Genomic DNA, 14,124 nt, shown 5'->3' on the forward strand with positions numbered 1-14,124 from the left:
TTTTTTTGAGAGAGTCTCGCTCTGTGGCCCAGGCTGGAGTACAGTGGCACAATCTCACTTCACTGCAACTTCTGCCTCCCAGGCTCCAGGGATTCTCCTGCCTCAGCCTACCTAGTAGCTGGGACTACAGGTGTGCACCACCACACCCAGCTAATGTTTGTATTTTTAGTAGACGTGGGGTTTCTCTATGTTGGCCAGGCTGGTCTTAAACTCCTGACCTCAGGTGATCCACCCACCTCGGCCTCCTAAAGTGCTGGGATTACAGGCGTGAGCCACCGCGCCCAACCTTATTTATTTATTTACTTATTTATTTATTTATTTATTTATTTATTTTTGAAATGGAGTCTTGCTCTGTCTGGCCCAGGCTGGAGTGCAGTGGTGTAGTCTCAGCCCACGGAAGCCTCTGCCTCCCAGGTTCAAGCGATTCTCCTGTCCCAGCCTCCTGAGTAGATGGGACTACAGGCATGTGCCACCATACCCAGCTAATTTTGTATTTTTAGTAGAGAGGGTTTCACCATGTTGGCCAGGCTGGTCTCGAACTCCTGACTTCAGGTGATCCACCCACCTCGGCCTCCCAGAGTGCTGGGATTATAGGCATGAATCACTGCTCCCAGCTGTGCCTTATATTTTTAACTAGTAACCTGAATAAATTCAGGGTGATTTTGAAAGCAGAGCTCACAGGATTTCCTGATAGTTTGGATGTGGGTGTATGAGAAAGAGAGTGGTCAAGGATGAGTCCTGGGTTATTTACATGAGCAACTGGAATAGATTAGAGTTGCCCTCAGTGGATACCAGGAAGGCTGTAAATGGAGCTGGTTGGAGGGGTGGAGGCAGATGAAAAGATTACTTTTGGACATGTTACACTTGAAATGTCAAACAGGTATTTGGACTGGTGCTATAAACCTGTAAGTCATTGGCATGTGGATGATAGTCAACAATTGCCTATGAAACTGGACAAAAGTTTCATGGTAATTAGATATCAATAAGCAGGAAGGTAGCAAAAAACTAACTCTACCTATCTCACAATTTCACCTTGTCCCAGGATTGCCCATAGCCCAGTTCTTTTGACTCAAGCACCAAAACCAACTGTTGAGTTTTTGTTTGTTTGTTTGGTTTGGTTTTTTTGAGGCAGTTTCCTGCTCTGTTGCCCAGGCTGAAGTGCAGTGGCATGACCATGGCTTACTGTAGCCTTGACCTCCCACACTCAAGTGAAACTCCAAACTCAGCCTTCCAAGGAGCTTAGACTACAGGTGCACATCACTCACTACACCTGGCTAATTTTTTACTTTTATTTTTGTAGACATAGAGTCTCACTGTGTTACCAGGGCTGGTGTTGAACTCCTGGGCTTAACCAGTCCTGCCTTGGCCTCACAAAGTGCTAAGATTACAGTCATGAGGTGCTGCACCCGGTCTCTCCTCAAGAGTTTTTTGGCTAAGCAATTAATATATCATATGTAAAGAGTAGGCATTCAATAATATTTCTTTTCCATTTATACATTTCATCATTTAAAGGGCAAGGCAGCCAGGAGTTGTGGCATGTGCCTTCAGTCTCAGCTATTTGGGAGGCTGATGTGAGAGGATCTTTTGAGCCCAGGAATTCAAGTCCGGCCTGGGCAACCCACCCCTGTCTCTAAAAAACAACAACAGGCAGGTGCAGTGGCTCAGACCTGTAATCCCAGCTCTTTGGGAGACTGGGGCAGACGGATCACTTGAGTAGTTCAAGACCAGCCTGGCTAACATGACAAAACCCTATCTTTACTAAAAATACAAAAATTAACTAGGCGTGGTGGTGTGTGCCTGTAGTTCAAGCTTCTTGGGAGGCTGAGGCAGGAGAAACACTTGAACCCAGGAGGCGGAGGTTGCAGTGAGCTGAGATCACACCACTGCACTCCAGCCTGGGTGATAGAGTGAGACTTAATCTGTGAATGAATAAATGAATGAATGAATGAATGAGTGAATGTGAATAACAACAATGACAAACCCAGAAACATATGGGCAAGACAGCTTAAATGTAGGATGTTTGCATTTAGCCATTTCACTCTCTAGTAGTGAAGGTATGGTGAAATTGTGACTGAATTACATTCACCTGCTTTACTAGAAACTGACAAGTAATTGGATTAATGAAGCATAAGGCAAAATGTAGAGTAATATTAGCTCAATGTGATCGTTGAAGGGAAAAAATTCAAATGATAACAAAAAACCAACCTATATTCCCCTGGGCACTACGAAACAACATCTGTACCAGTGGTTCCTATACTTTGGGACACATTGAAATTACCTGGGCATCTCTTTAAAATACTCCTGTCTGGCTGCTACTCCCAGACCTTCTGATTTATTTGGTATGGGAGGATCATTGGCGTCACAGCTGTCCAGGTGGGCCTAATGTGCAGCAAAGTTTGAGAACTACCGTGATGTATACTTTTATTCCTAGTGGAACTACCACTAATAGTCACAGTATTCAGAGTCCCTTCCAAAATTCTTTTTATTCTTTGCCGGTGCCAAAAAAAGAAGCAACATTGTTAAGGGAAGATCCTCAAGGCAGAGTAGAGTAAATTGGCACCCTCTCTAAATCATGCAAATAAGTCACAATTATAATTTATTTTAGATTCATGACAACTGTTCACCTGGCCACTTATTTATGGTATACATGATCCCCAAGTCGGAGGCAACTGTAATATCATGGAGTGCATCAGAGTTGAAGTAAGAAGGCTTGCATTCAACTCCGAATTCTTCCACTTACTAACAGTTATGATGGCAATTCATTCAATCTTGCTGAAGTTCTCATTTTTTTTCTCCCTAATATGAAAATAACCAGATATGTTTTGCATGGTTGTAAATATCTTTAAAAGCTAAGGTATGTGAAGGTAAACTATAAAGTATATAAAGATATTAAAGATTTATTATTTGAAAGGATTTTTCTTAACCTTAGAGGTGACTTAACTTTCTAGGTTTTTTTTTTTTTCTGTATTTTTTCATTGCCTTAAGAAGGAGATCTGCATATAGTAGATAATAAATGCAGTTGAACTTAACATGTGTATAGTAGAGGAAGTATTATTTTGTATTTCTATTCCATGTTTTAATCTGGGTAGAAACATAAGTTTTGTACTCATGCCTGGGTTCCAACACATGTTTGCCACTTGTTAGCAAATTTCTCAATAGACATGTTCTAAGACTCTGGTTTGTTATCTTTTTGTATGGAGAATAGTACCTATCTTTCAGGGCTGTTATGATCCTCGCATATAGTGCCCTAAGCATAGTAGCTAGAATGGAGCATGCAGAAAATGCTAATTCCTTTCTTCTCTCCAAAAATATCATAATCTTGTGATAATACAGATGACTCTTGAATACCACAGGGGCTAGGGACCCTGCCCACGCACAATCAGAAACTTACATATAATTTTTGACTCCTGAAGAATGTAACTACTAATAGCCTGTTGTTAACTGGAAGCCTTACTAATAAGGTATGCAGTTGATCAATATGTATTTTGTATGTTATATTTGTTCTGTACTCTATTTTTACAATAAAGAAAGCCAGAGAAAGGAAAATGTTATCAAGAAAATCATAAATGAGACAGAATACATTTATTATTCATTAAGTGGAAGTAGATCATAAAGATCTTCATCCTCATTGTCTTCATGTTGAATAAACTAAGGAAGAGAAAGCAATGGAGTTGGTCTTTCTGTCTTAAGGGTGGCAGAGGCAGAAGAAATTCAAATATAAGTGGATCTTCTCAGTTCAAACCTGTGTTGTCTAAGAGTCAATTGTAATTTTAAAGTCTGAGTAATAATTTTAGTAGCTAAAATTCTTAACTGTCATTTAAAATTTTGTTTTGCTGATTTCTATACCATTTAACATTTTAAAAACTTTTTTATTGATGCATAATGGATGTACGTGGTGCTCCTGTCTCCCTATCCCCCACATGTTTTTTGGAGTTTTTTTCTGTTTTTTGTTTGTTTTTTGGAGACAAGAGTCTCGCTCTGTCGCCCAGGCTGGAGTGCAGTAGCGCAATCTCGGCTCACTGCAACCTCTGCCTCCTGGGTTTAAGCAATTCTTCTGCCTCAGCCTCCCTAGTAGCTGGGAGTACAGGTGCACGCCGTCACACCTGGCTAATTTTGTTTGTATTTTAGTAGAGACAGGGTTCCACCATGTTACCCAGGCTGGTCTCGAACTCCTGAGCTCAGTCAGTCTGCCCGCCTCAGCCTCCCAAAGTGGTTGGATTACAGGCATGAGCCACCACACCTGGCCACAGATGGTTTTAAAAGCAGTGTTTATCTTTATGCTTTTTCAGATAAGTTTATACCATGGATAGCACAAAGGAGAAGTGTGACAGTTACAAAGATGATCTTCTGCTTAGGATGGGACTTAATGATAATAAAGCAGGAATGGAAGGATTAGATAAAGAGAAAATTAACAAAATTATAATGGAAGCCACAAAGGTATGTTTCTTGTTTCTTTTGATATGTGTAATTTAATGACCTTTTAACTTTCTGTTTCAAAGAAAATCATTTGAATGTCATTTTTATTTAATATTTCAATATTTCAATATATATTATTTTTAAACTACAAAAGGGTATGGAATAATCTCCCTTCTATTCTGTTGCTCCTACCATCCAGGTTTCTATTTCACATGCATATAATAGGCATATAAAACCAAAATAATGTACATGTTCCTATTCACCTTTCTTTTGTTTAACCCCAATGGGAGAAATTGTTTTGATATTTGGATTTTTTTTTTCAGTTAATATAACTTGGAGCTCTTTCTGTATAGGTAATTAAAGATCTTCATTCTTTGTATGCCTGTGTGTGTGGATATAATGTAATTTATTGAACCAGCCAAAAAGTTTATAGATAAATATATGTCATTTGTAGTCTTTTATTTTTACAAACATTATTAGTAAAGTAGGGAATAACCTTGTATTTTATAACTTTCTGTATGTGCAAGTACAACTGTAGAAGAGATTCCTACAAGTGGAATTGTTTCACCAATTACACATAGCACAAAAGAATATATGCATGTGTGATTTTTACGAATTGCCAAATTACCCTCCATGGTGTTTCTGTCAATTCACACTTCCACCACAAATATGTGTGTATTACCATACTGAAACTATGCCAACACAGTGTATTACTAAACTTTTGTATTTGTCAATCTGAGGTAATATAGTATAGCATTAATTTGTATTCCTTTTATGAAAAATTAGTTGCATATCTTTTCTTTCTTTGAGACAGTGTCTCACTCTGTCACCCAGGCTGGAGTCCAGTAGCACAATAATAGCTCATTACAGCCTCACCCTCCTGGACTCAAGTGGTCCTCTCACCTCAGCCTTTGAAGAGCTAGGACAATAGGCACATGCCACTAAGCCTGGCTAACTTTTTATTTTTTGTTGAGGTGAGGTCACACTATGTTGCCTAGGCTAGTCTTGAACTCCTGGCCTCAAGCAATCCCTCTATCTTAGCCTCCCAAAGTGCTGGGATTATAGGCATGAGCTACTATGCCTGGCACTCTTTTGATATTTTAAAAATTACTTGTATTTCATTTTTTATGAACTCTGATTATATATTCTATATACATATGCACATTCAATAATTAGTTATCTTTTGACTTTGCTTATGGTAGTTTCTCCTGTTCAGAAATTTTTTGTTTGCTCCATTTTACGTAGTTGAATGCCAACTACGTAGGGCTTTCTTTAAGGTCATAAAAGAATTCTTTAATTTTTTTACCACTTCTTTGTTTCATTTATATATTATATAGAATATATATGTATTAATGTGTTATGTGTATTATCAATGTATATCAATATTAATATACATTAATAATATATACATAATATATAATATGTATTAGTATGTTGTATTATGTATGTTATGTACATTAATAAACACAATACATGTATTAATATATGTGTAGAAAGATGTAAACTTTAAGAGAATATCCTTATTCTTAGGAAATGCATGGTGATGTCCACAGCAACTTACTTTAAAATGGTATAGCCAAAAGGAGGGGAAGGGGTGTGTGTGGAAGTTGAGGAAGAAATCAAATGTAGCAGGATATTAATTGATGAATCTAGGTAAGGATATATAGGTGTTCATTGTACTATTTTTTCAGGTTTTGCAGTTTTGAAAATTCCAAGATAAAAAGTTAAGGAATTATCATTAATTTTGTTAGCTATGAAAATGCTACTGTGATGAGGTGCGAAAATGGCCTTATTTTTAAATGCATACCGAAATCCTCTGTGGAATGGCTATCTTGATATTTATAATTTAAAATGTTTCACTTGTAATGAAGCATATACAGTAAAATGTTAACAGCTGTTAAATCTGAGTGATAGTTTTATACATGTTTATTGTATTCATGTTTTTTCTGCCTTTGAGACTTTTTTGATATTTTCATCATAAAAATGTTCAAAAGAAGAAAAAGAATAAAACCTATGAATCTAGTTTTTAGGTTAAGAAATAGAATATGTAGGTTACCCTAGATGTCCCTATCTGATCCTCCCTCTCTATTCTCTGCATTGCAGTACAATTTATTAAATAGTCCATCCTTTTCCTACTGATCTGCTGTGCTTTCTCTTCTGTTCCACTGGATCATTTGCCTATGTTTGCATGTGTATTGCATGTTTTTTATTATCATGCTTTATAATAAGCCTTGATATCTGCTAGCACAATTTCTTTTTTTTTACACTTTGCTCTTTTTCAAGAATATCTTGAGTATTCTTGAAGCTTTGCTTTCATATAAATTTTATGTGATATATATCAAAAATATATAGGTACGTATATAATTGGCACATATCACATGATTGTTATATAAAAATACATAGAATGATATATATTCCTCTAGTATATGAGGTGAGTTTATCATAAATGGTATCTTGATTAAATTGGAATTTTCTAATTGTTACTATTCCATAGCAATACAATTTACTTTTTTAAAATTCTTTTTTATTTTATTTATTTATTTATTTTTGAGACAGTGTCTCACTCTGTCGCCCAGGCTGGAGTGCAATGATGCAATCTCAGCTCACTGCAACCTCCGTCTCCCAGGTTCACGCCATTCTCCTGCCTCAGCCTCCCGAGTAGCTGGGACTACAGGCACCCGTCACCTCGCCCGGCTAGTTTTTTTGTATTTTTTAGTAGAGACGGGGTTTCACCGTCTTAGCCAGGATGGTCTCAATCTCCTGACCTCGTGATCCGCCCGTCTGAGCCTCCCAAAGTGCTGGGATTACAGGCTTGAGCCACTGCGCCCGGCCTGCTTTTTTAAAACTCTTATCAGAAAGTTTAAAATATATAGAAAATTACAGAGAATAGTAAAGTAAATCCCCATATAATCATCACCCAGCATCAACAATTACCAACATTTTTGCAAATATAGTTTTATCTATCTTACCCTTCCCCTGCTGATTTTTGGAGGGAGGAGTAGAGTATTTTAAAACAAATTCCAATAAATTGGAGGCATTTCTAGAAGTTTACAGTTTTCAAAATGGACTCAAGAAGATACAGAGAATCTAAATAGATCTATATAATAAGGAAATAAATTAGTAATTAAAAATCTCCCCATCAAAGAAAAAAGACCAGGCCATTTGGCTTCTCTGGTGAATTTTATCAAATATTTAAAGACGAAATGATACCAATATTCCACAAGCTCTTCTAGACAATAGAGAAGGATGGAACACTTCCCAACTCCTATGAGGCCAGTATCACCCTGATAACCAAAGCCAAACACAAGGTTATACATCATTATGAATGCAAAAGTCCTCAACAAAATATTAGAGGACTGATTTAAACAATATATCAAAAAGATTATGCACCATAACCAAATGGCATTTATCTTAGGAAAGCAAGGTTGGTTTAAGATCTAAAAATCGGCCAAGCTCATGCCTATGACCCCAGCACTTTGGGAGGCTGAGGCGGGTGGATCACCTGAGGTCAGGAGTTCAAGACCAGCGTGACCAATATGGTGAAACCCCGTCTCTACTAAAAATACAAAACTAAGCCAGGCATGGTGGCGTAGGCCTGTAGTCCCAGCTACTCGGGAAGCTGAGACAGAAGAATTGCTTGAATCCGAGAGGTGGAGGTTGCAGTGAGCCAAGATCATGCCACTGTACTCCAGCCTGGGCAACAGAGCAAGACTCCCTCTCAGAAAAGGAAAAAAAAAAAAAGATCTGAAAAATCAATTAATGTAATACATCATATTAAAATAAAGGGCACAAAACCACACAATCATCTTAGTAGACTCAGAAAAAGCATATTTCATAAAATTCCACCACTATTCATGCTAAAAGCTCTTAACAAACTTGAAATAGAAGGGTACTTCCTCAATCTGGTAAAGGACATCTATTAAAAAAAAAACTACAGTGAACATCATACTTTATGGTGGAAGACTGAACACTTTCTCCCTAAAATTAGGAACAAGGCAAGAATGTCCACTCTCACCTTTTCAACTCAACATAGTCCTAACAGTTCTAACCAGTGCAGTGAGACAATAAAGATAAATAAAAAGGCCAGGTGCAGTGACTCACACCTGTAATTCCAGCACTTTGGTAGTCCGAGATAGGAGGATCAGGAGTTTGAGACCAGCCTGAGCAACATAGTGAGACCCTGTCATTAAAAACAAAACAAAACCCTTATACCATACACAAAATTAACTCAAAATAGACTTAAAGAGCCAAAACAATACAAATTTTAGGAGAAAATTTGAGAAAGCCTCTGAGACCTTCAGTTAGGCAGAAATTTAGATGTGATACTAAAAGGACAGTCAATAAAAGAAAGTTGATGAATTGGTCCTCATCAAAATTTAAAATGTTTACGCTTCAAAAGACAGCAATAAAAGTAAAAAGGTCAGGTGTGGTGGCTCACACCTGTAATCCTAACACTTTGGAAGGCTGAGGTGGGAGGATCAGGAGTTTGAGACCAGCCTGGGCAACATAATGAGACCTCCCATCTCAAGAAAGAAAGAAAGAAAGAAAGAAAGAAAGAAAGAAAGAAAGAAAGAAAGAGAGAAAGAGAGAAAGAGAGAAAGAGAGAAAGAGAGAAAGAGAGAGAGAGAGAGAGAGAGAGAGAGAGAGAGAAAGAGAGAGAGAGAAAGAAAGAAAGAAGGAAAGAAAGAGAGAAAGAGAGAGAGAGAAAGAGAAAGAAAGAAAGAAAAGAAAGAGAAAGGAAGGAAGGAAGGAAGGAAAAGAGAAGAGAAGAGAAAAGAAAAGAAGGAGGGAGGCAGGAAGGAAGGAAAGAGATCAGTGTGCCTTGGGTAAAATATTTGTAAAACACATATGTGATAAAAGACTTATATCCAGAATATACAGAAAATGTCTACAACTCAATAAGCAACCGAATCAAAAAATGGTCAAAAGATGTGAATAGACATTTCAGTAAAGAAGATATACAAATGGCTCTAGGCACATGAAAAGATGCTCAGTATCATTAGTCATCAGGCAAATACAAATTTAAAAACCACAAAGAGATGCCATTCATACTACTATTGCTTAGAATAGCTATAATAAATAGGACACAGTAACAAATGTTGGCAAGGATGTGGAGAAATTGGAACCCTCCTGCATTGCTGATGGGATTATAAAATGGTTCAACCACTTTGGAAAACAGACTGGCATTTCCTCAAAAGTTGAGTATAGAGGTACCATATGACACAGAAACTCCACTCCTAGGTACATACCCGAGAGAAATGACAACGTATGTCCACATGAAAACTTGTCCACAAATGTTTATGATAGCATTTTTCACTGTAGCCAAAAAGTGAAAATAAGCTAAATGTCTATCAACCAGATAAATGGATAGACACTATGTTCAGTGATGAAATAATGGTCAGTTTTTTGAATTATTTTCTACATTTTCTTTAATGACTTAACATTAAATGTTTGAAAATACTTTGTAAGGAGTATTTTTTAATGCAAGAGATAACTGATGACCCAACCCATTAAGGCCTTTGATATGCCCTGTGGATACTACCTAGGACATACCGTTCTTTTCTGAATGCAAATCTGTATTCATCTCAGAGAGCTTGTACTATGCTAAGTACTGCCTCACAACAATCTTGTAATTTAATTAACTACTAATAAATTCATCTTACAAATAAACTGAGATGTAGAAAGATTAAATAATTTTAGAGTCACCTAGCTAGTAAGTAGTAGAGCTAAGTTTTAAATTTAATCTTCTGTTTCCCGAGTATGTGCTCTTAGCCACCAGGTTATACTACAGTGATGCTTTCCTTCAGATATTTTTCTTATGCTTTGTTTTGTTTTCCTCCATAGGGGTCCAGATTTTATGGAAATGAGCTCAAGAAAGAAAAGCAGGTCAACCAACGAATTGAAAATATGATGCAACAAAAAGCTCAAATCACCAGCCAACAGCTAAGAAAAGCACAATTACAGGTATTAATTAAATTGTTAAATAAAGTGGAAGTTGTAGAATAGTAATTGACAGTTAAAATGTATTGTCAAGTCATAACTGAAAAGATGAAATGTAAATGTTTATTATATTGTAAAGCATACATATTCAGCAAATGAACATACTTTGCTAAGTGTTGCTCTGCTCATTTACATAAAGACTCCATACCTAGACATTGTCACCTCTATTATACAGATGAGTAAATGAAGTCTTAATTAGGTTAAGTAACTTGCCCAGCTTGATAGGACAGGTAGTTGGCAGAACGAGGATTTAATCCAAAGCCTATGTTCTTTTTATTGTATACATACTTCGCAGCTAGAAAAAGGCCACAGGATAAATGTGGCATGTTTCTGCAATGCTGATGTTGCAAAAAATATTTGAGGAATATGTTAACTAATTAAATTGGAAAGTAACTTAAAACATAACCATGTTATAGTAAAATAAAAAGTCACACTATAGATTAGAATGCCAAATGTACATGAACTTTTAAGATAAAACACAAGACTTCTAAAATCTTGGAAGGTTTTTGCCTTCTCCAGAATCTCGGGAAGTAAATACTCAAAGTTTCCTTTTCTATTAAAAGTTATTTCAGGAGAAAAGTTTGGGAATATCCAAGTTGCAGGGCACTGTGTGGTAGACTGACAACTCAAAGCAGTCAAATTTCTGATAGTAAAACAAGTCATGGCAAGAGGCGTTTACTCTTTATCAAAATCTGATCCAATGTTAACAAAGCTCTAGTCTATAAAGTAACAATAAAATTAGATTAATCTAATATGTTACAAAATCCTTGTCTGTGATTAATCTAATATGTTACAAAACCCTCTGTCTGTGACAGAGTTCAAAGATCATAAATTTTATGTTTTCTTTACCAAACTATATAATGTGTCATTTTTTGATGCATATGCCTTCTCAGAGCACAAGATAATTTTTACATGGTCTTCTGTTATGATGAAAGATGATTTATTTGTCATATCATCATTTTTAATGCTTCACGGCATTCCACTGTATGGAGGTACCATAATTTATTTACCATTTCCCACCTTGATTTCAGTTTTTTGTTTCATACGCAACCCTGTGATTATCCTTCTTACCTTTGTACCCTAGTGCTGTTATTTTGATCAAAGATGGTATCATTTTACATTTTCAGCATGAGAGTATTGATTTTCTCACATAATTGTAAGCCATTAATATTTCCTTATTGTGAGAATTTCCTCTTTTATTCTATTTGTGAGGATATATGCTAAGTTGCTAGCACAAGAGACCAAAAATGTAATATTTTAAATAAGAGCTGCTTTCTTTCTCACATAAGTGAGTAGTTCTAGCTGGTGAGTGACTCTGATTATCATTTAGAGACCCAGGTTCTTTAAATCATGTTGTTCCATCATCCCCTGGCGTTATCCTTACCTGAATTAGCAAAACTGAATTATTTTCCATCCATATTCCATCTCCTGGTTAAGGAAGAAAGAAAGGGAAAAAATTGAAGGCAAGTACAGTAATTTGCTATTAAACAAGTGCAAAAGAAGTTGCACACATTACTTCAGCTCACATTATTTGGCAAGAATTTAAGTTACATGGCCACACCTAACTGCAAGAGAAGCTGTAACTTTAGCTGGGTGCCCATGTGCCCAGCTGAAAATTCATTACTATGGAAGGAAGGAAGAATGGATTTTGGGATTCAAGTAGCAGCCTGAAGCAATGTTTTTTGCTCACATTTCTAGGGGAGTTTATATCTATCTTGATTTATAAGGTCTTAATATATTAGAGATTTTTTTCTTGCCATTTGTTTTGAATATTTTCCAATGTATTGTCTTTTAATTTTGCAGTTTTTCCCATATAATTTTTAATATTTATGTAATCAAAGCTGGTGACTTTAAAAAAATTGTATATATATGTATATATCTTCCTTTCACTTCAAAATTTATTTTTTTTAACTTTTAAGTTCGGGGTACATGTGCAGGTTTGTTATATAAGTAAACTGGTGTCATGGGGGTTTGTTGTACAGATTATTTTGTTAGCCAGGCATTAAGCCTAGTACCACCCATTAGTTATTCTTCCTGATCCTTTCCCTCCTCCCATCGTCCACCCTCCAGTAGGCCCCAGTGTATGTTGTTCCCCTCTATGTGTCCATGTGGTTTCATGATTTAGCTCCCACTTACAAGTGAGAACATGCCATATGTGGTTTCTGTTCCTCTGTTAATTACTAGGGAAAATGGCCTCCAGCTCCATCCATGTCCTTGCAGAAGACATGATCTCATTCTTTTTTATTGCTACACAGTATTCCATGGTGTATATGTATAAAATTTTCTTTATCCAGTCTATCATTGATGAGCATTTAGATTGATTCCGTGTCTTTGCTGTTGTGAATTGTGCTGCAGTGAACAAACACAAGCATGTATAAAAAGACCATATTTTTCAAAGCGGTTTTAGGTTCACAGCAAAATTGAACAAAAGGTACAAAGATTTTCCATATACTCCTTTCTCCCCACAGGCATAACCTCCCCTGCTATCATCATCCCCCACCAGAGGGGTACATTTGTTACAGTTGATGAACCTACGTTGACACAACCTTATCACCCAAAGTTGATAGTTTACATTAGGGTTCAATATTGGTGGTGTACATTCTGTGGGTTTTGACAAATGTACAGTGAGGTGCATCCACCATTATAGTATCATACAGAATAGTTTCACTGCCCTAAAAAAATACTCTGTGCTCTATGTATTAATCCCTCCCTCCCCCAGTAACCCCTGGCAATCACTGACCTTTTTACTATCTCCATAGTTTTCCCTTTTCCAGAATGTCATATATTAGAATCATACAGGATGTAGCCTTTTCAGACTGATTGTTTTTACTTATGCAGTGTAAATGCATACATTTACATTTCCTTCATGTCTTTTCATGGCTTAATAGTTCATTTATTTTATGTACTGAATGTTATTCAATTGTCTGGATGTACCACAGACAGTTTTTTTTTTTTTTTTTTTTTTTTTTTTTTTTTTTTTTTTTTTTTTTTTTTTTGAGATGGAATCTCTCTCACTTTGTTGCCCAGGCTGGAGTGCAGTGGTGCAATTTTGGCTCACTGCAACCTCCGCCTCCCAGGTTCAAGCTTTTCTCCTCCCTTGGCCTCCCGAGTAGCTGGGATAACCAGTGCCCATCTCCATGCCCAGCTAATTTTTGCATTTTTTAGTAGAGACAGGGTTTCACCATGTTGGCCAATCTGGTCTCCAACTTCTGGCCTCATGTAATCCGCCTGTCTCAGCCTTCCAAAGTTCTGGGATTACGGGTGTGAGCCATACCACAGACAATTGAATAATATTCAGCACATAAAATAAATGAGCTGTCAAGCTATTTGTCCATTTACCTACTGAAGGTTACTTTGGTTGCTTCTAAGTTTGGGGAATTATGAATAAAGCTGCTATAAATATCTATGGCCAGGCTTATGTATGGACATAAGTTTTCAACTCTTTTGGGTAAATACTAAGGAGTGCAATAATATGGTAAAATAAAATTATGTTTAGCTTTATAAGAAACTGCCAAACTGTCTTCGAAAGTGACCATACCATTTTGTCTTCCCACCAACAATGACTGAGGATTCTTGTTGCTGAATATCATTGCCATCATTTGGTGTTGTCAGTGCTGTGAATTTTGGCTATTCTAATATATGTATAGTGGTATCTCGTTGTTTTAATTTGCATTTCCCTGATGACATATGATGTGGAGCATCTTTTCA

The 14,124-nt window shown here is 36.7% G+C and overlaps 1 protein-coding gene across 1 annotated transcript in view; it reads left to right on the plus strand.

Annotated features, from left to right (window-relative positions):
- The window catches only part of POLK (DNA polymerase kappa), a 94,128-nt gene that overhangs the window by 32,963 nt on the left and 47,041 nt on the right, over positions 1-14,124 (plus strand). Inside the window, 2 exon segments of the mRNA XM_017848721.1 lie at positions 4,290-4,437; positions 10,261-10,380. Of these exon segments, the coding sequence (XP_017704210.1) occupies positions 4,303-4,437; positions 10,261-10,380 (255 nt within the window). The 5' untranslated portion in view covers positions 4,290-4,302.

This window comes from Rhinopithecus bieti, unplaced genomic scaffold (assembly GCF_001698545.2).
Source record: "Rhinopithecus bieti isolate Rb0 unplaced genomic scaffold, ASM169854v2 scaffold_30918, whole genome shotgun sequence".
Classification (NCBI taxonomy): domain Eukaryota; kingdom Metazoa; phylum Chordata; class Mammalia; order Primates; family Cercopithecidae; genus Rhinopithecus; species Rhinopithecus bieti.